Here is a 20,710-nt window from a genome sequence, read left to right as displayed (position 1 = left end):
ACACCCTAACCTTCATGTTCTCTCCACCCCTCACACCCTAACCTTCATGTTCTCTCCATCCCTCACACCCTAACCTTCATGTTCTCTCCACCCCTCACAGCCTAACCTTCATGTTCTCTCCTCCCCTCACACCCTAACCTTCATGTTCTCGCCACCCCTCACACCCTAACCTTCATGTTCTCTCCTCCCCTCACACCCTAACCTTCATGTTCTCTCCACCCCTCACACCCTAACCTTCATGTTCTCTCCTCCCCTCACACCCTAACCTTCATGTTCTCTCCACCCCTCACACACTAACCTTCATGTTCTCTCCACCCCTCACACCCTAACCTTCATGTTCTCTCCACCCCTCACACCCTAACCTTCATGTTCTCTCCTCCCCTCACACCCTAACCTTCATGTTCTCTCCACCCCTCACACCCTAACCTTCATGTTCTCTCCACCCCTCACACACTAACCTTCATGTCCTCTGTCATATCTTGTCTTGCCATTGACTCGTCTCCTCTGCTGCCACTCACCAATACATTGCAACCTGACCTTTCTGCTGTCAAACCCATCTTCATCATCATCGTCATCTAACCCCAGCCCTCCAGACTACTCCTCCACCTGTCACTCAAAGCCCCCGGGCCGCCAGGTAAGGAACATTCCCGCTCCCCATCGAAGAACGGCAATCACGTCATCGCACCAGTCAGCAAATGAACTGTGCCATGATATACATGAGTTTAAGGAGGAGAGGCGGAGGGGGGAGGTGGGGAGGGGAAGGGGAGATACAGATTGTTATGATGAGAGAGGCGGAGGGGGGAGGTGGGGAGGGGAAGGGGAGATACAGATTGTTATGATGAGAGAGGCGGAGGGGGGAGGTGGGGAGGGGAAGGGGAGATACAGATTGTTATGATGAGAGAGGCGGAGGGGGGAGTGAGGAGAGGTGAATGGGGGAGGTGGGGAGGGGAAGGGGAGATACAGATTGTTATGATGAGAGAGGTGGAGGGGGGAGTGAGGAGAGGTAGGGAATATGAGAGGGGGATAGAGTAAAGAAATTCATTGATTGTTATGATTTAGGATGAAATATATACAGTGCCTTCAGAAAGTATTCAGAACCCTTGACTTTTGCCACATTTTGTTGCGTTCCTTATTCCGAAATGGATTAAATGAAACATCCTTAGCAATCTACAGACAATACCCCATAATTGCAAAGCGAAAACAGGTTTTTAGACATTTTTGCACATTAATACAAAATGAAACATTTTCTATGAGACTCGAAATTGAGCTCAGGTGCATTCTGTTTCCGTTGATCATCCTTGAGATGTTTATACAACTTTATTGTAGTCCACCTGTGGTAAATTCAATTGATTGGACATGATTTGGAAAGGCACATAGCTGTCTATATAAGGTCCCACAGTTGACAGTGCATGTCGGAGCAAAAACCACACCATGAGGTCAAAGGAATTGTCCATAGAGCTCCGAGACAGGATTGTGTCGAGGCACAGATCTGGGGAAGGGTACCAAAAAATGTCTGCAGCAATTGAAGGTCCCCAAAAACACAGTGATCTCCATCATTCTTAAATAGAAGAAGTTTGGAACCACCAAGACTCTTCCTAGAGCTGGCCGCCCGGCCAAACTGAGCAATCGGGGGAGAAGGGTCTTGGTCAGGGAGGTGACCAAGAACCCGATGGTCACTCTGACAGAGCTCCAGACTTCCCCTGTGGAGATGGGAGAACCTTCCAGAAGGACAACCATGCTGCACTCCACCAATCAAGCCTTTATGGTAGAGTGGCCAGATTGAAGCCACTCTTCAGTAAAAGGCACATGACAGCCTGCTTGGAGTTTGCCAAAAGGCACCTAAAGACTCTCAGATCATGACAAACAAGATTCTCTGGTCTGATGAAACCTAGATTGAACTCTTTGGCCTGAATTCCAAGCGTAACGTTTGGAGGAAACTTGTCACCATAATTACGGTGAAGCATGGTGGTGGTAGCATCATGCTGTGGGGATGTTTTTCAGCGGCAGGGACTGGGAGACTAGTCAGGATTGAGGCAAAGATAAATGGAGCAAAGTACAGCGAGATCCTTGATGAAAACCTGCTCCAGAGCGCTCAGGACCTCAGACTGGGGCAAAGGTTCACCTTCCAACAGGACAACGACCCTAAGCACACAGCCAAGGCAACACAGGAGTGGCTTCGGGACAAGTCTCTGAATTTCCTTGAGTAGCCCAGCCAGAGCCTGAACTTGAACCCGATCGAACATCTCTGGAGAGACCTGAAAATAGCTGTGCAGCGACGCTCCCCATCCAACCTGACAGAGCTTGAGAGGATCTGCAGAGAATAATGGGAGAAACTCCCCAAATACAGGTGTGCCAAGTTTGTAGCGTCATACCCAAGAAGACTCAAGGCTGTAATCACTGCCAAAGGTGCTTCAACAAAGTACTGAGTGAAGGTTCTGAATACTTAAGTGAATGTGATATTTCATTTTTTTTCATTTATACATTAGCAAACATTTATAAAAACCTGTTTTTGCTTTGTCATTATGACGTATTGTGTGTAGATTGATGAGGGGGGAAAAAACTATTGAATCCATTTTAGAATAAGGCTGTAACCTAAAATGTGGAAAAAGTCAAGGGGTCTGAATACTTTCCGAAGGCACTGCACGAGCCCTTTTGTCAATCGTATATCTCAGCCTTTTATCGCCCTCATTCTTTTTCTTACTCTATCACTTCTTACAAACTTTCTCACCCCACTCTTCAACTCCCTCTCCTTCTCTTCCTCTCTCGCTCTTTCTCTCTCTCTCTGTCTCTCTCTCTCTTTCTCTGTCTCTCTTTCTCTGTCTCTCTTTCTCTGTCTCTCTTTCTCTGTCTCTCTCTTCTATGAGGAGAAATGCTGAGGTAGCAGGTAGGGCTAGCTCGTGTCTGAGTCATACACTTCCTAATAAACTCCCTGGGAAATAGAGGCTCTGCTCTGCGTCACTGCTTAATAATTCACCAGGAATCTACAGAAGAGGAAAGGAGTGCGGAGGAAGAGAGCGAGACGAAGGAGGAACAGTAGGGAGGGATGAGAGCCCCCTCCTGTTACGAGGCACAGGACCGACGGAGAGAAATAGAAAAGAGAGAGAGAGAGAGCGAGAGAGAGAGAGAGCGAGAGAGAGAGAGAGCGAGAGAGAGAAATCTGTGGAAGATAGGAAGGAAAAGTTGCTTTTAGAAGCCGACTGTGTAGTCCCCCATCGATTTCCCAGTCTGGGCTGTATCATATCATTTCAAGTCTGAGATTGTTGGAGTTAGAAGCACATGCCTTTCTCTCTGATTTGTTACAGTAAGTAAGATGTAGGGAGAAGCAAAGACAAATCTGTGGAGGGTAAAAGGAACAAACTTTCACAACCTAAGTATTCTCAATCCCTTCCCCAAGTCTGAACTTTTCAGATTGTTCAAAGTACAGTGTTAACTTCTCTCTTCCCGGAGAGAAAGGAGGCAATGAGAGGATTCCACGTTAGACTATTGAGATGCACCCATGGCTGCTACTCTAGTGACCTAACGTGTGTAGCACACTTTGACGAAACAAAGTCAATGTCCGCTCACCTTTTCATGACGTATATAAGGATATTATTTTTGTCCAGGTGATATTACGTTGGATGGTCATGAAACTGCCACCTTATAGATTCAGTTGTATAACTTCTCCTTCCACTCTCTCTCTCTCCTCCAGGGTTGTTCCAGAGGGCCATAGCCCAGAGTGGCTCAGCCATCTCCAGCTGGTCGGTCAACTACCAGCCCCTCAAGTACACTAAGATCCTGGCCCGGAAAGTGGGCTGCAGCCACTCAGAGACAGCAGAATTAGTGGACTGCCTGAGGAAGAAGAACTTCAGGGAGCTGGTGGATCAGGACATTCAGCCGGCCCGCTACCACATCGCCTTCGGACCCGTAGTGGACGGAGACGTGGTGCCGGACGACCCTGAGATACTCATGCAGCAGGTGTGTGTGGGCGGGCGTGTATATTAGTCACAGCTCTCTGACTGCAGAGACAGAGGTACTTCATTGGTTGTGATGAAATCCCAAGCCGAGATTTACCACGGGTAAAATGTAAAAAGATAAAGATTATGATAAGACATTACTGTAATGGTTCAGTGTAATTGAAGACAGTTTCATATTTGAGGCTTTTTGGAGTTTAATGCTCTTTTTAAGGTGCCCAAAGTGCTTAAAATTTTATGGGGCAGCACCACTCATCTCATCCACGTCTAATGCATTTATGGACCTAACGTGTCCTTCTCTTTTTCTGCCACTAGGGGGAGTTCCTGAACTATGACATCCTGATAGGAGTGAACCAGGGAGAGGGGCTCAAGTTTGTAGATGACAGTGAAGACAACGATGGGATCTCAGCTGCAGCGTTCGACTACACTATATCTAACTTTGTGGACAATCTCTACGGCTATCCTGAGGGTAAGGGTCTCTGTGTACCTATTAATGTACCGCTTTTCAGAAAGTATTGTGTAACAATATGAGTCAATATGAGTCTTCTTGGGTAAGTCTCATCAGAGCTTTCCACACCTGTATTGTGCAATAGTTCCCCATTATTCTTTCTATTAGGTGCTGAGGATCAAGGCTAGATAGCAATTTTCAAGTCTTGCCACAAATTTAAGTCAAAACTGTAACTTGGCCACTCAGGAACATTCACTGTCTTCTTGGTAAGCGACTCCAGTGTAGATGTGGCTTTGTGTTGTAGGTTGTTGTTCTGCTGAACGGTGAATTCCTCTCCCAGTCTCTGGTGTAAAGCAGACTAAACTAGGTTTTTCTCTGGAATCTTGTCTGTTCTTAGCTTCATCCCGTTTATCTTCATCCTGAGAAACTCCCCAGTCTTTGCCGACGTCAGGCATACCCATAACATGATGCTGCGCCACCATGCTTGAAAATAAGGAGGCAGTTAGTCAGTGTTGTATTGTTGGATTTGCACCAAAGTTCAAGGACGTGTAGACTTTCTAGAGGCACTGTATATAACCTCTAGAGAGGAACAGTGTTTCCCAAAGCCAAGTTATGTGGTTTACTGTTTGGTAAAATCTTCTATTCAAACTTCAATTCACTAACATTCGCCCTTTTCTCTGACTCCTCCCTCACTTTTCCCTCTCTTCCCTCTCTTTTCCCTCTCTTCCCTCTCTTTTCCCTCTCTTTTCCCTCACTTCCCTCTATTTTCCCCCACTTCCCTCTATTTTCCCCCACTTCCCTCTATTTTCCCTCTCTTCCCTCTCTTCCCTCTCTTTTCCCTCTCTTTTCCCTCTCTTTCCCTCTCTTTCCCTCTCTTAACCTTCTCTCTCGCAATGTATCTTTCTCTCTCTCGCTTCCTTTTGCTTATTATCTACCTACGTCTCTTTCTGTCTCTCTTCAACTCTCACTCTGTCCATGTCTAATATCTCTCTCACCCCCTCCCTCCGCTCTTCCTCCTATCCTCCCTCTCCTCCCATCTAGGTAAGGACATCCTAAGGGAGACCATTAAGTTCATGTACACCGACTGGGCCGACCGTGACAACGGAGACATGAGGAGAAAAACCCTCCTCGCCTTATTCACGGACCACCAGTGGGTGGCGCCGGCAGTGGCCACGGCCAAACTGCACGCCGAGTTCCAGTCTCCCGTTTACTTCTACACCTTCTACCACCACTGTCAGACGGAGACGCGGCCGGAGTGGGCGGACGCAGCCCACGGGGATGAGATCCCCTACGTGTTCGGGGTGCCCATGATCGGAGCCACCGACCTCTTCCCCTGCAACTTCTCTAAGAATGATGTCATGCTCAGTGCTGTAGTCATGACATATTGGACTAACTTCGCTAAGACGGGGTAGGTGGCTGATGGGTAGTTGGTAGGTGGGTAAATGGTAGGTGTGTAGGTGATAGGTGGTTGATGGGTAGGTGGTAGCTGAGTAGGTGGTAGGTGGGTAGGTGGTAGGTGGGTAAATGGTAGGTGTGTAGGTGATAGGTGGTTGATGGGTAGGTGGTTGATGAGTAGGTGGTAGGTGGTTGAGTGGTAGGTGGGTAAGTGGAAGGTGTTTGGTGGGAAGGTGATTGGTTTGGTAGGTGGTTAGTTGGTTGGTTGGTAAGTGGTTGGTGGGAAAGTGGATAGGTAGTTGGTGGGAAGGTGGTTGGTGGTTGGTTGGTGGGACGGTGGTTGGTGGGACGGTGGGTAGGTGGGATGGTGGTTGGTGGGAAGGTGGTAGGTGGGAAGGTGGTTGGTGGGACGGTGGGTAGGTGGGATGGTGGTTGGTGGGAAGGTGGTAGGTGGGAAGGTGGTTGGTGGGACGGTGGTTGGTGGGAAGGTGGTAGGTGGGAAGGTGGTTGGTGGGACGGTGGTTGGTGGGAAGGTGGGACGGTGGGAAGGTGGTTGGTGGGACGGTGGGAAGGTGGTGGGTGGGTCGGTGGTTGGTGGGACGGTGGGTGGTTGGAAGGTGGTAGGTGGGAAGGTGGTTGGTGGGACGGTGGGTAGGTGGGATGGTGGTTGGTGGGAAGGTGGTAGGTGGGAAGGTGGTTGGTGGGACGGTGGTTGGTGGGAAGGTGGTAGGTGGGAAGGTGGTTGGTGGGACGGTGGTTGGTGGGAAGGTGGTAGGTGGGACGGTGGTTGGTGGGACGGTGGTTGGTGGGACGGTGGTTGGTGGGACGGTGGTTGGTGGGACGGTGGGAAGGTGGTTGGTGGGACGGTGGGAAGGTGGTTGGTGGGACGGTGGGAAGGTGGTGGGTGGGACGGTGGTTGGTGGGACGGTGGGAAGGTGGTTGGTGGGACGGTGGTAGGTGGGAAGGTGGTTGGTGGGACGGTGGTTGGTGGGACGGTGGGTAGGTGGGAAGGTGGTTGGTGGGACGGTGGGAGGTGGGAAAGTGGTTGGTGGGACGGTGGTTGGTGGGTAGGTGGTTGGTGGGACAGTGGTATGTGGGTAGGTGGTTGGTGGGACAGTGGTAGGTGGTTGGTGGGACAGTGGTATGTGGGTAGGTGGGAAGGTGGGATGGTGGATAGGTGGATAGGTGGTAGAGGGATAGGTTGTTGGTTGTTGAGAAGGTGGGTAGGTGGTTGGTTGGTAAGTGGTTTGTGGGACAGTGGTTGGTGGGACAGTGGTAGGTGGGTAGCTGGTTGGTGGGACAGTGGGAAGGTGGTTGGTGGGACGGTGGGAAGGTGGTTGGTTGGATGGTGGTTGGTGGGACGGTGGGAAGGTGGTTGGTGGGACGGTGGTTGGTGGGACGGTGGGATGGTGGTTGGTGGGACGGTGGGAAGGTGGTTGGTGGGACGGTGGGACGGTGGGAAGGTGGTTGGTGGGACGGTGGTTGGTGGGACAGTGAGAAGGTGGTTGGTGGGACGGTGGGAAGGTGGTTGGTGGGACGGTGGGAAGGTGGTTGGTGGGACGGTGGTTGGTGGGACGGTGGTTGGTGGGAAGGTGGTTGGTGGGACGGTGGGAAGCTGGTTGGTGGGACGGTGGGAAGGTGGTTGGTGGGACGGTGGTTGGTGGGTAGGTGGTTGGTGGGACAGTGGTATGTGGGTAGATGGTTGGTGGAAACAGTGGTAGGTGGTTGGTGGTATGTGGGTAGGTGGTTGGTGGGAAGGTGGGATGGTGGATAGGTGGGAAGGTGGACGGTGGGAAGGTGGTTGGTGGGACGGTGGTTGGTGGGACGGTGAGAAGGTGGTTGGTGGGACGGTGGGAAGGTGGTTGGTGGGACGGTGGTTGGTGGGACGGTGGTTGGTGGGACGGTGGTTGGTGGGAAGGTGGTTGGTGGGAAGGTGGTAGGTGGGAAGATGGTTGGTGGGACGGTGGGAAGGTGGTAGGTTGGAAGGTGGTTGGTGGGACGGTGGTTGGTGGGACGGTGGTTGGTGGGTAGGTGGTTGGTGGGACAGTGGTATGTGGGTAGGTGGTTGGTGGAAACAGTGGTAGGTGGTTGGTGGTATGTGGGTAGGTGGTTGGTGGGAAGGTGGGATGGTGGATAGGTGGTAGAGGGATAGGTTGTTGGTTGTTGAGAAGGTGGGTAGGTGGTTGGTTGGTAAGTGGTTTGTGGGACGGTGGTTTGTGGGACAGTGGTTGGTGGGACAGTGGTAGGTGGGTAGCTGGTTGGTGGGACAGTGGTTGGTGGGACAGTGATAGGTGGTTGGTTGGTAAGTGGTTTGTGGGACGGTGGTTGATGGGAAGCTGGGTAGATGGAAGGTGGTTGGTGAAACGGTGGTAGGTGGTTGGTGGGCAGGTGGTTGGTAGGACAGCGGTAGGTGGGACAGTGGTAGGTGGGTAGGTGGTTGGTTGGGAGGTGGTTTGTGGGACGGTGGTTGGTGGGGTGGTGGTTGGTGGGTAGGTGGTTGGTGGGAAGGTAGGTACTGTAGGTAGGTGGTTGGTGGGACAGTGGTAGGTGGGTAGGTTGTTGATGGGTAGGTGGTAGCTGAGTAGGTGGTTGGTGGTAGGTGGGTAAGTGGAAGGTGGTTGGTGGGTTGGTGGGAAGGTGATTGGTTTGGTAGGTGGTTGGTTGGTAAGTGGTTTGTGGGACGGTGGTTGGTGGTTGGTGGGAAAGTGGGAAGGTGGTTGGTGGGACGGTGGTTGGTGGGACAGTGGTTGGTGGGAAAGTGGGAAGGTGGGTAGGTGGTTGGTGGGACGGTGGTTGGTGGGACAGTGGTAGGTGGGTTGGTGGGACGGTGGATAGGTGGTAGAGGGATAGGCTGTTGGTTGGTAAGTGGTTTGTGGGACGGTGGGAAGGTGGGTATGTGGTTGGTGGGACAGTGGTAGGTGGTTGGTGGGTAGGTGGCTGGTTGGTAAGTGGTTTGTGGGGCGGTAGGTAGGTGGTTGGTTGGTAAGTGTTGTGTGGGACGGTGGTTGATGGGAAGCTGGGTCGATGGAAGGTGGTTGGTGGGAAGTTGGTTGGTGAAATGGTGGTAGGTGGTTGGTGGTTGGTGGGTAGATGGTTGGTAGGACAGTGGTAGGTGGTTGCTGGGTAGGTAGGTAGGTGGTTGGTGGGACAGTGGTATGTGGGACGGTGGGACGGTGGATAGGTGGTAGAGGGATAGGTTGTTGGTTGGTGAGAAGGTGGGTAGGTGGTTGGTTGGTAAGTGGTTTGTGGGACAGTGGTTAGTGGGAAGGTGGGTAGATGGAAGGTGGTTGGTGGGTAGATGGTTGGTAGGACAGCAGTAGGTGGGACAGTGGTAGGTGGTGGGTAGGTAGGTAGGTGGTTGGTGGGACAGTGGTATGTGGGAAGATGGATTGGTGGGACAGTGGATAGGTGGATAGGTGGTAGAGGGATAGGTTGTTGGTGGTGAGAAGGTGGGTAGGTGGTTGGTTGGTAAGTGGTTTGTGGGACGGTGGTTGGTGGGAAGGTGGGTAAGTGGGACAGTGCTAGGTGGTTGGTGGGACAGTGGTAGGTGGTTGGTTGGTAAGTGGTTTGTGGGTTGGTGGTTGATGGGAAGCTGGGTAGATGGAAGATGGTTGGTGGAACGGTGGTAGGTGGTTGGTAGGACAGCGGTAGGTGGTTGGTGAGTAGGTGGTTGGTAAGTGGTTGGTTGGTTTGGTGGTATGTGGTTGCTGGGTCCGTGGTTGCTGGATAGGTGGTTGCTGGATAGGTGGTTGTTGGATAGGTGGTTGATGGGCAGGTGGTTGGTTGGTTTGGTGGTATGTGGTTGATGGATCCGTGGTTGCTGGATAGGTGGTTGCTGGATAGGTGGTTGTTGGATAGGTGGTTGGTGGGCAAGTAGGTGGTTGGTTGGTTTGGTGGTATGTGGTTGCTGGGTTCGTGGTTGCTGGATAGGTGGTTACTGGATAGGTGGTTGGTGGGCAGGTGGTTGGTTGGTTTGGTGGTATGTGGTTGCTGGGTTCGTGGTTGCTGGATAGGTGGTTGCTGGATAGGTGGTTGTTGGATAGGTGGTTGGTGGGAAGGTGGTTGGTGGATAGGTGGGTAGAGTAGGCGGAAGGTGGTTGGTTGGTTGGTTGGTAGTCGGTGGAATGGTGGTTGGTGGGTAGGTGGAAGGTGGTTGGTTGGTAGGTAGGTAGTTGGTGATAGGTGGTTGGTAGATGATTGTTTGGTGGTAGGTAGGTAGCTAGGTAGGTAGGTGATTGGTGGTAGGTGGTAGAAGATTGAGAATGGTATTTTGTTTGTTCTCCCTCCTCTTGAGGACTCTTTAATGTAGGGCTCTATTCAGCCCTTAATGCTGAAGATCCACTTTATAGCGCGATTAACAATTAATGGCACTGTTCCCGCGGTCGCTGTAGCTGCGTTCAGGGTAAACACTGTTTGTCGGTTCAATCGGAAATGACCTTACCATGATACAGTACTTCCGTGATACAGTACTTTGGCTATCCAGACCCCCATGTCTATGATTTGCAGCCCTAACAAGAGTATCATACTGTATGTAAAAAGATCAATTAAATGTATTCTGATTTTGAATGTATAAATAGTTTTAATGTTGGTTTGTATCAAATTCATCAGGTTGTTTAACAGTGAAGTATACACTGAGTATACCAAACATTAAGAACACCCCCCTGAGTGTACCAAACATTAAGAGCACCCCCCTGAGTGTACCAAATATTAAGAGCACCCCCCTGAGTGTACCAAACATTAAGAGCACCCCCCTGAGTGTACCAAACATTAAGAACACCCCCCTGAGTGTACCAAACATTAAGAGCACCCCCCTGAGTGTACCAAACATTAAGAGCACCCCCTGAGTGTACCAAACATTAAGAGTACCCCCCTGAGTGTACCAAACATTAAGAGCACCCCCCTGAGTGTACCAAACATTAAGAGCACCCCCCTGAGTGTACAAAACATTAAGAGCACCCCCCTGAGTGTACCAAACATTAAGATCACCCCCTGAGTGTACCAAACATTAAGAGCACCCCCCTGAGTGTACCAAACATTAAGAGCACCCCCCTGAGTGTACCAAATATTAAGAGCACCCCCCTGAGTGTACCAAACATTAAGAGCACCCCCCTGAGTGTACCAAACATTAAGAACACCCCCCTGAGTGTACCAAACATTAAGAGCACCCCCCTGAGTGTACCAAACATTAAGAGTACCCCCCTGAGTGTACCAAACATTAAGAGCACCCCCCTGAGTGTACCAAACATTAAGAGCACCCCCCTGAGTGTACAAAACATTAAGAGCACCCCCCTGAGTGTACCAAACATTAAGATCACCCCCTGAGTGTACCAAACATTAAGAGCACCCCCTGAGTGTACCAAACATTAAGAGCACCCCCCTGAGTGTACCAAACATTAAGAGCATCCCCTGAGTGTACCAAACATTAAGAGCACCCCCCTGAGTGTACCAAACATTAAGAGCACCCCCCTGAGTGTACCAAACATTAAGAGCACCCCCCTGAGTGTACCAAACATTAAGAGCACCCCCCTGAGTGTACCAAACATTAAGAGCACCCCCCTGAGTGTACCAAACATTAAGAGCACCCCCTGAGTGTACCAAACATTAAGAGCACCCCCCTGAGTGTACCAAACATTAAGAGCACCCCCCTGAGTATACCAAACATTAAGAGCACCCCCTGAGTGTACCAAACATTAAGAGCACCCCCCTGAGTGTACCAAACATTAAGAGCACCCCCCTGAGTGTACCAAACATTAAGAGCACCCCCTGAGTGTACCAAATATTAAGAGCACCCCCTGAGTGTACCAAACATTAAGAGCACCCCCTGAGTGTACCAAACATTAAGAGCACCCCCCTGAGTGTACCAAACATTAAGAGCACCCCCTGAGTGTACCAAACATTAAGAGCACCCCCCTGAGTGTACCAAACATTAAGAGCACCCCCTGAGTGTACCAAACATTAAGAGCACCCCCCTGAGTGTACCAAACATTAAGAGCACCCCCTGAGTGTACCAAACATTAAGAGCACCCCCCTGAGTGTACCAAACATTAAGAGCACCCCCCTGAGTGTACCAAACATTAAGAGCACCCCCTGAGTGTACCAAACATTAAGAGCAGCCCCCTGAGTATACAAAACATTAAGAACTTTGGAATATCTAAAGTTGATTGAAATCACCTGAGTGAGATTCATCCTCTTTCTCCTCCAGGGACCCCAATCTGCCAGTGCCTCAGGACACCAAGTTCATCCACACCAAGCCCAACCGCTTCGAGGAGGTCATCTGGACCAAGTTCAACTCCAAGGACAAGCAGTACCTCCACATCGGCCTGAAGCCCCGCGTCAGGGACAACTACCGAGCCAACAAGGTGGCCTTCTGGCTGGAGCTGGTCCCTCATTTACACTCCCTCCATGAAGTCCTGAACCCCACCACCACCAGGCTACCTCCAGGCAGCACTCGCCCCCCCGGGGGCCCCTGGAAGCCCAAACCCCGCACCACGGGCCACCCCTACCCCACCTTCCCCGACCCCGTGGAGCCCTACGGATCAGAGCGGCCCAGACTGGACCTCTTCCCCGGTGACACGCGGGATTATTCCACAGAGCTGTCGGTGACCGTGGCAGTGGGGGCGTCGCTGCTCTTCCTCAACATCCTGGCGTTTGCTGCGCTCTACTACAAGCGGGACAAGCGTCAGGAGATGCGGCGCCACCGGCTGTCTCCGCAGCGCCACGGCGGGCCTGCCAACGACCTGGCGCACAGCCAGGAGGAAGAGATCATGTCCCTGCAGATGAAGCACTCGGAGCACGACTCGCACCACGACATGGAGCCCCTCCGGCCCCACGACATCCTGCGGCCCTCCTGTCCGCCCGACTACACCCTGGCCCTGCGGAGGGCCCCGGACGACGTGCCCCTCATGACCCCCAACACCATCACCATGATCCCCAGCACCATCACCGGCATGCAGCCCCTCCACCCCTTCAACACCTACCCCAGCACCGGCCACAACAACACCCTGCCCCACCCCCACTCCACCACACGTGTATAGTAGAGCTACAGCTCCCCCTGGGGGACCGGAGGACCAACTACACACTCTGGTTTATCACTATTGGATCGCTATGGATATCTCTCTCTCTCTCTCTTACTCTCTGTTTTTCCAACCGTCAGCCTGCTGCCCTGATGCTGTGTCTTTCCTACAGCACAACCTTGCTGGGGTTAAGTGGAAGTGCAGCTGAACTGCAGGGGAAGCAGGTGTTATTGAGGGTGTTGAGATATTTTGAGAGGGTCTCGTATTCTCGGATCCTGACAGCCCCCAAACCTGCCCACAGGATGATCCTCTGCCTCTAACTGTGCATTTCATTTAGTTGTTTTTTTCATCCCATGTTTTCTCGGTTTCTGTGCTGTAATAGGGTTGGGGACAGAGGAGGCTGGTGGGGAGAGCTATAGGAGGACAGGGTCATTGTAATGGCTGGAATGGAATGAATGGAACAGAGTCAAAGATGTGGTTTCCATTTGCTTGATGTGTTTGATACCGTTACATTTATTCCACTCCAGACTTTACAATGAGCCCGTCCTATAGCTTCTCCCAGCAGCCTCCACTGGTTGGGGATCGTTTTTTGGAGCGTGAGGTAAAGCGTTTGGTTCCTTTTCCTTCTGATATATTGGAAAGCCTCTATCTGTCTACTCATCTCATCTGCTTACTTGAGTCTCTTCTCTTTTCCACATCCCTCTCTTTCCCTCCTCTGTAGTTCTAAAACAACCTTTTTTATACAAGGCGTACAGTACATACATTAAGTATATATCATGAAAATATTGGTATTCTGATATCGTCTTTCTACCAGCATTCTTGGTGCCAAGTACTGTGTTGTTTTCCCATAGGAGGGGAACTGAGAGAGAATCAAGAGTGTTGAGCTGTATCAAGATAGCCTACTTACTGTGTGTTCATGAAAAGTGCCAAACTGGCCTATCTTGTGCTTTTTTCGTTATCTTTTTTCAACGTTTGTTTGTTTGATTGTTTGTTGCTTTCGGTTCTTATTTTTTGTGGAAAGATTTTTAAATATATAGATATATAGACATATATATATATATATATATATAGTTATATATAAATGTGTACAAAGAAGAAAATATCGAAATGGTTTTCTCAGTGGGGATCTATGCATGAATTATTTTTAAAAACAATGATGGGGAGAGGACACTGGATAGTCAATATTCACACACACATCTCCTGTTTTAAACTATTTCTATCTCAATTCCATATGCTTTTTCTTCATATTTTCTTTTCTGCAAGAAAAAAAAACCCTGGTGGCACGTCATAAAACCCCTGCAGCGGTGCTTCTTTCATTCATGAACATTATCCTTTACAACAACGAAAAACCTGACTGGACCAAACATGAATAAAAACCATTCTTATACACATTGATTATACAACACATTGCTTATGTTGATCATCTCACACCCTTATTGCTTACTGTCTACTATTGCACAACAGACTGCATGCTACCCCAAACAAATCAACTACCCTCGTAAATCAATTCAACCTTTATTTACACAACACATTTCATAAAAGTGTGTGCAATCCAATACATTAAGAACACTTAAACAGAAGAAAAAACAAGACTACATTTCGATCACATAAAGACCCCTTTCTCTGTCTCGCATCCTCCTCCTGCTCTGCTATCATCCAGCCAGGGCCCCTGAGGGCCCCTCTTACGTAATGTGAGTTATTGGTGCCACTGCAGCAGCTCTGTATTTTTCTCGTAATAACCAGGCCATCCACTGAGCCTTGGGCCCCTGTCTCTCCGTGACTCATTATGGCAGGCGTAGAAGCCATAGACTGCCACTGAAATGGCATCCAGTTCCCTGTGTAGTGCACTACTGTGGGCCAGTCAGGCCAAAAGTAGTGCACTATGTAGGGAATAGGATGCCATTTTGGACACAAACCTAGAGGTATTGGTGTCCATTATGCTCTGGCCAAAAAGGGAATAGGGTGTAGGGAATAGGGTGTAGGGAATAGGGTGCCCTAGCAGTATTGAGGCTGCAGGTAGACCTATCGTTTATCAAGGTGAACCTGCCAGGGTTCTCAGAGGTCCTGGGTGGGAAGGTACATACGGCCAAGTCTCGGGTCCTCGTATAATGTCACTTTTTCCTAATGATGTTACAACGAAGGAGAGAAAAGGGACAGTCCCTCCATCTCCCTCTTTCTTTTACACACTCTCCCCTTCTCTCCGCCCGTCTCCGCCTTCGATTTCTGGCCCGTACCAATGCTGTTTGATGAACGCCTGTGCGCTCGCGTGAGTACATGTCAGCTCAGCTTCCCAGGGCCAGGGGTAACTAGAGGGCAGAGAGAATGATGGAGGAAGATGGAATGTGTGTGAGGAAAGAGACAGGCAGGCATCTCGTATCAGAGGCGCCTCCCCGTGGTGCGAAACCCCTGTAATAACTGCTTACACACACACTCCTCCATTCTTCCTCTCACTCTACTTTCCCCGTCCCTTTCTCCTTTCCTCCACCAGTAAACACCCGTCTGATTCAGGACTGCTGCACATGCAATTTCAACTAACTCTCTTTGTGGAAAGTTGAGAGCAGAAATCGCCGGCGTTTCAACTCGTAGCTTCACTGTGTGCCGTCGTTGAACCCTGCATCTCCTGACCCTTCCCCCCTGACACATGTCCCTGCTGACTCTGTTGCCCTCACGTCCCCTTCGCTCCACTGCTGTACATTGAACTCTAAGCACACAGAGGAAAGACTGGTGGTCTATCAGACAGGCCAGGGTCTGGGATAACAGAGCTGGGAAGAGGACTGGGAGTAAGAGGTCCTTAGACCAAGGGACAACAAAGTGATCAGCTGTTTTTACTATTCCTTCTTTTTTTTTAACAGGGAGGTGCACGTAAAAGTCAAGGGAAAGCCTGTTGACAACACCTCCGTCCGTAATGCTATGACATGGCCAGCAGAGGGGGCTGATGGGTGAATAGGATTAATCCAACTGAACTGTAGCGCTGTGTGTGAACCCACAGTGCGCTGTAGTATCCTCGGTTAGAAACCGCTAGCGACAGTGTTGTCTCTGCTTGTGTTTAGCTTTAGACGTTTCTTTGGTACCTATTTCATTACTGCTTGAAGGTGGGGGGATGTGTGAGAGAACACAGGTTGGTTTTGTCAGATACTCTGTGTTGGCCAACTGAGAGAGACAGTGTGTGATGGGGAAACACGAGAGATGATCCGCTGTACAATATACTGTAACAAAGACCAGACTGGGGTTGTATATGTGGAATCAGAGGGAGTCAGTGGACTTATATGCTGGAACTTTTCTCTCCCCTACAGAGATGGACTTACTATAAAATGTGCTATTGGACTAGAATATGAAACCTGGGAGAGAGCCCCAAAGCCTCCAAGTCATCATCACAGCCTTAAACAAAGGGGAAAGGATGTGAGATGTGACCGGGACAGTGGACAGACTAGGGCACCCGACATCTTATTTCAGGTGTGGGAATGATCAGATACATCTGTCCTATCAAGTCTTTGTGCAATTAGATCCTGAACTTTTTTTATCCTGTGAATAAGAGGGCAACGTGAGGGTCGCAGAGGAAACTAGTACTACTACAAATACAACACAACAAAACTTCAACCAATCGAAGAGTGACAGATGCTATTTCCTTTTTTTCCCTGTTCTTTTCCTTATCTATTTTATACGCTTACACACTAGAGGGCGCCATGGTGACACAATCGCCATAACAACCTACCGTTCCTCTGAACATTCTGAATGTGGACGAATTCAGCGTTTTGCGACAGAGAGAGACGTCAAAAAAAAAGAGGAGCAAAACTGTACATTTTTAAGTGTAAGAACAAACAGTCAAAAAACTTTGTAAATATTACGTTTCTTGTTTTTGTTTTTTTCGAGTGAATGAATGAAATGACTTTGTGACGACAACAGAGACAACAGGTGCAAGTTGAAAAGGGGTCTCCAGCTAGTATTGTATGTTAACCGTACGCCATTTAAATGTATTCGCCACGGAACTTTTCCGAGAGATTCAGGAAAGTGGGATTCTCGTTCTGTTAGTTCTTTCCGTGCATGTAACTAACAAAGTTGTTCCGAAGTGGATAGACAATGGACATTCAGAAAAAAGTCATCAAGTGTTGTCTACGTAGCATCTTGACTACTCAACCTGTGTAAGCACTAAGCGAACATCGTAAGCAAGGATACTGACCCATTCTCATTCTCTGCTGTTGGTTATAGGGTCTCTCACACGTTCAAATGGGCCCTGCATAACTGCAGGCCTTTATTAGCGGTGTACCACACCAGCCATACTGGATGATGATACAGCTCACCTTAAAGGTGGAATCGGTAACTTCCACCACCCATGTGGCAACGACAAAACATGGCCAAGAAGCAAAAATTAAAATAAAATGAATTCACCTCTAAAAACATCCTTGTGGCTTTTGGAATGTGTATATTCCCAAACCTGTTGACTCTCCTACCGTTGGGTAGCCCCGGAACCACAGGGAGACCGAGAAACGATGGCTTTTTGTAACCTAAGTTGCCTCTGATCTAGCCTATTCCCAGATCGGTTTGTGCCGTCTTGCCAACTCCTACGGTCATTGTCGCGACTAGGAGTTGACAAGACGGCACAAACAGATCTGGGACCAGGCTACGTCTTAGCCTTATCGGGAATCACGTACTGCGGGTGGGACACATGTCCCCCTGAATACACTGTGTTACGTACAATATGTGTCCTGTCCATGTAGGTTGTGCTATCTGTATACAGTGACCTCATCATAAGCTATCGGTACCGCTAAGCTTGCCTTCCAAGTGGAAAGGTGAGGTGGGAATTGAGTTGCTTAGTGGGCAGATGGTTGAACTGCATGACAAGGCATGTACATAGGTATAGACCAGGAAGTGTGAGTGTGTACATGTGAGAGTATGTGTTAGGATAGCTCATTTGGTGTGTAAGCATAGGTGTGTACTCCATTTTGTTGTAGCATTAGTTAGGACTAATGCAGAGGGAGTTGATATCTATAGTGTTAGTTTAGTAGGACTTTAAAACGATTGACACGACCCCCCAAAAAATCCATATTGGATTTTAATGTATTATCTCCCGCACGTAAAGAAAGTCATACTTTTTGGTGCAAAACCAATTTTGTTAAGTGTTCAATGATTAACACCATCTGTTGTTATAAAGCAGATAACACTGTTTTATAGATTTGCCAGAGTGATGCTCTGTTAAACACCTGTTCTGAACTAAAGAGGTAGACCGTAACAATGTTTCATGTAGGTGAATTTCCTGCCTTGCTCGTGACTACATGTCATGGTTGACCTTCAAAACAGAGAAAGGTTCGTCTATGTTATGGTCAAGGCACCTGAGAGTCCAGTTGTACTGAAGCACATGACAAATAACCCTGGGAAACATTCTGAGCTGGGTGTCAGTTCGGGCCTGCATAGTCAAATTTGCACCTGTTGTCTTGTTTTTCATTTTCTTTGTTGAATTCCGAAACCCATGACTTGAGATGAAGAAAACATGTTAATAATGGATTTTAAAAACATATTATAATTAAAAAATGAAAGTAAAACTATATAAATAAGGTGATGATATTTGTTTACTTTAGAAATTATGATACACTGTATGCTGGGATTCTGATGTGGGGAACATTAAAGACATTCATAGCCAGACTGTTGACTATGCCTCTTCATTGGCCTACTGCACCCCGTTCAACTCCATTTAGAACACAGATTTTTCCATTACAAACAATGTGATTATTGGAATACATCAGTGGAATACCAATACCTTGCCAATATGTTGCATCAAGAAACTGTTTTTAATACTGCTTTGAGGTAATAAGACTAGTAAATATTCAGCTAATATTCATAAGTACGGTTTTCTTACAGAGAAGCAAACAGACAAGCAAACTTGAATAAGTTTCTTTTCATTTCTAACTTTTGTTGTGTTTATGTACATTACAATGAGAGGGAACATTGCCCCTTTTGAAAGATGATGCTTTTCGACACTTGACTGAATTACATCAGTATCAGTCATTGGGTATTAAAAACAATGTGTGGTTTGATCCAACGTAACAAAATGACATCCAAATGAAATGTTAACCCTACTCACCACATGAGAGCCAAAACAAAATACAAACAAATGTGTCAAGAAAACATTTATTTTAAAAATATGACCATTTGCATTCAACAAAACATATAAGTCATGAATAAAATGCAGTAACTTTTAAACTTTGTTTATTTACAGAATTTTTATTATTAAACATTGAAAGCATTAAAAAATGGATTTAGCATCAGACCCTAGTACCCTAGGTAGACTGATTCATGCTCAGTTCAAGGAATAAGTCTTCTGTAAATTGCTTTTAAGCAATGCAAATAACACCCACAATGCTGTTTGGCCAGTAGCTAAGGTCAAGTGTAAGTACCATTCCACGGAGTGCCTATTCTGCTTATAGTCTTGGGGCAGATTTCAAGGGCCCATATCTTGACTGTGAGGTCGCAGAGGAAACTAGTAGTTGTCAAAGTTGAATCCTGACAGCAGTTCCTTCAGGATAGAGTACTGGAAAAATCACAGAGAGCTGAATTGAAAGGCATTCTGTCCTGTCAGCATTTCATCAACAATTTCTGGACCCAGAGAGTTGGAGACAGGTTTCTACTGCAGGTCTGAGACAAGGTTGGTGAACTCTGCTGCTACCTTCTGGCACTGATCTTGTCCATTGAGTCTGCCAAGTACAGTATGTATGTGCATTTTTGATACTCACTCCCATTAATAAAGTAAAACCTTTATGGTTATAGTATTACCATATTAATTGGATTGTACAACCCAGAATGAAGGGTTTGAAATGATGAAGTGTCTGTTTTTTTTGTCTGTTGATTTCCATTGGTTTAATAGGAGTATAGGATATGTTGATATAGAAGCTCAAATCTAAATGCTTACATTAAAATGTAAGGATTATTATCACACAAGTGAGGATGAGGATGGAATTTTAATGTTTGTGCTTTTCTTATAACTAATTTCTGTTCTATTCATGTGCTGACTGTACAAATCCTCACTATCAGTCACTGTAATTTGACAGTACGCCCAGGCCTCGTGAGGTATTGGTCTGTCACATGTTATGAACCAGTATTGGTCAGTCACATGAATGAAACAAAACGGTAAGGATTCATGAATTATGTTAAATCATGCAAATATAACTTGTCTGTGTATAGCTGTATATAAGACAACTGCTGGGACTGCCCCAGCAGAGCTCCTGACAGATGTTCACTATGGTGTATTAAGTTTGTTGGAACCTCTCCAGCACTCGTACAATAAACAATGCTTCATTTAAGATTGACTTTGAGTGTCCCTGTGTAAGAATTCCACGACAGCCTTTCAAATCATATCCAATCAATTGAATTTACCACAGGTGGACTCCAATAAAGTTGTAGAAACATCTCAAGGATGATCAACGGAAACAGGATGCACCTGAGCTCAAGTCTCGAGTCTCATAGCAAAGGGTCTGAATACTGATGTAAATAAGGTATTTCTGTTTTTAATTTAATAAAATGTCAACTTGTTTTTGCTTTGTCATTATGCGGTATTGTGTGTAGATTGATGAGGGAAAACAATTTTATAAATTTTAGAATGAGGCTGTAATGTAACAAAATGTGGAAAAACTCAAGGGGCCTGAATACTTTCCGAATGCACTGTAGCTGTCATCCAGCTGTGCCAGCCCTGACGGCTTCAGCCCTTCCGTGTCGATGATTACAACGAAGTTGCAGTTCTGTTTCTTTTTGAAGACGTCTTTGACACCTGCCACTACTGACTACAAACTGCACTCCAAAACATTGTGTTCAGTAGAGTGGACTTTCCTGTGCTCTGAACACCTAGAACGGTTACCACCAGGATCTTGCTCTTCGGTTGCACCAAGACATTGAGCTGATGCAGCACATCGCTCAGC

The 20,710-nt window shown here is 47.9% G+C and overlaps 1 protein-coding gene across 2 annotated transcripts in view; it reads left to right on the top strand.

The window, feature by feature from the left end:
- Positions 1-16,559, top strand: part of LOC109896443 (neuroligin-2-like) — a 228,188-nt gene extending 211,629 nt beyond the window's left edge. For both annotated transcript variants that reach the window (XM_020490699.2, XM_031832251.1), the window contains exons 6-9: positions 3,689-3,954; positions 4,266-4,419; positions 5,440-5,806; positions 11,996-16,559. In XM_020490699.2, coding sequence (XP_020346288.2) covers positions 3,689-3,954; positions 4,266-4,419; positions 5,440-5,806; positions 11,996-12,827 — 1,619 coding nt within the window. In that variant the 3' untranslated portion in view covers positions 12,828-16,559. The remainder of the gene's footprint in view (positions 1-3,688; positions 3,955-4,265; positions 4,420-5,439; positions 5,807-11,995) is intronic.
- Positions 16,560-20,710: the final 4,151 nt, after the last annotated feature.

This window comes from Oncorhynchus kisutch, linkage group LG9 (assembly GCF_002021735.2).
Source record: "Oncorhynchus kisutch isolate 150728-3 linkage group LG9, Okis_V2, whole genome shotgun sequence".
NCBI classification, from domain to species: domain Eukaryota; kingdom Metazoa; phylum Chordata; class Actinopteri; order Salmoniformes; family Salmonidae; genus Oncorhynchus; species Oncorhynchus kisutch.
Note: the sequence above shows the minus strand (reverse complement) of the source record. Positions and strands in the feature narration are given on the sequence as shown.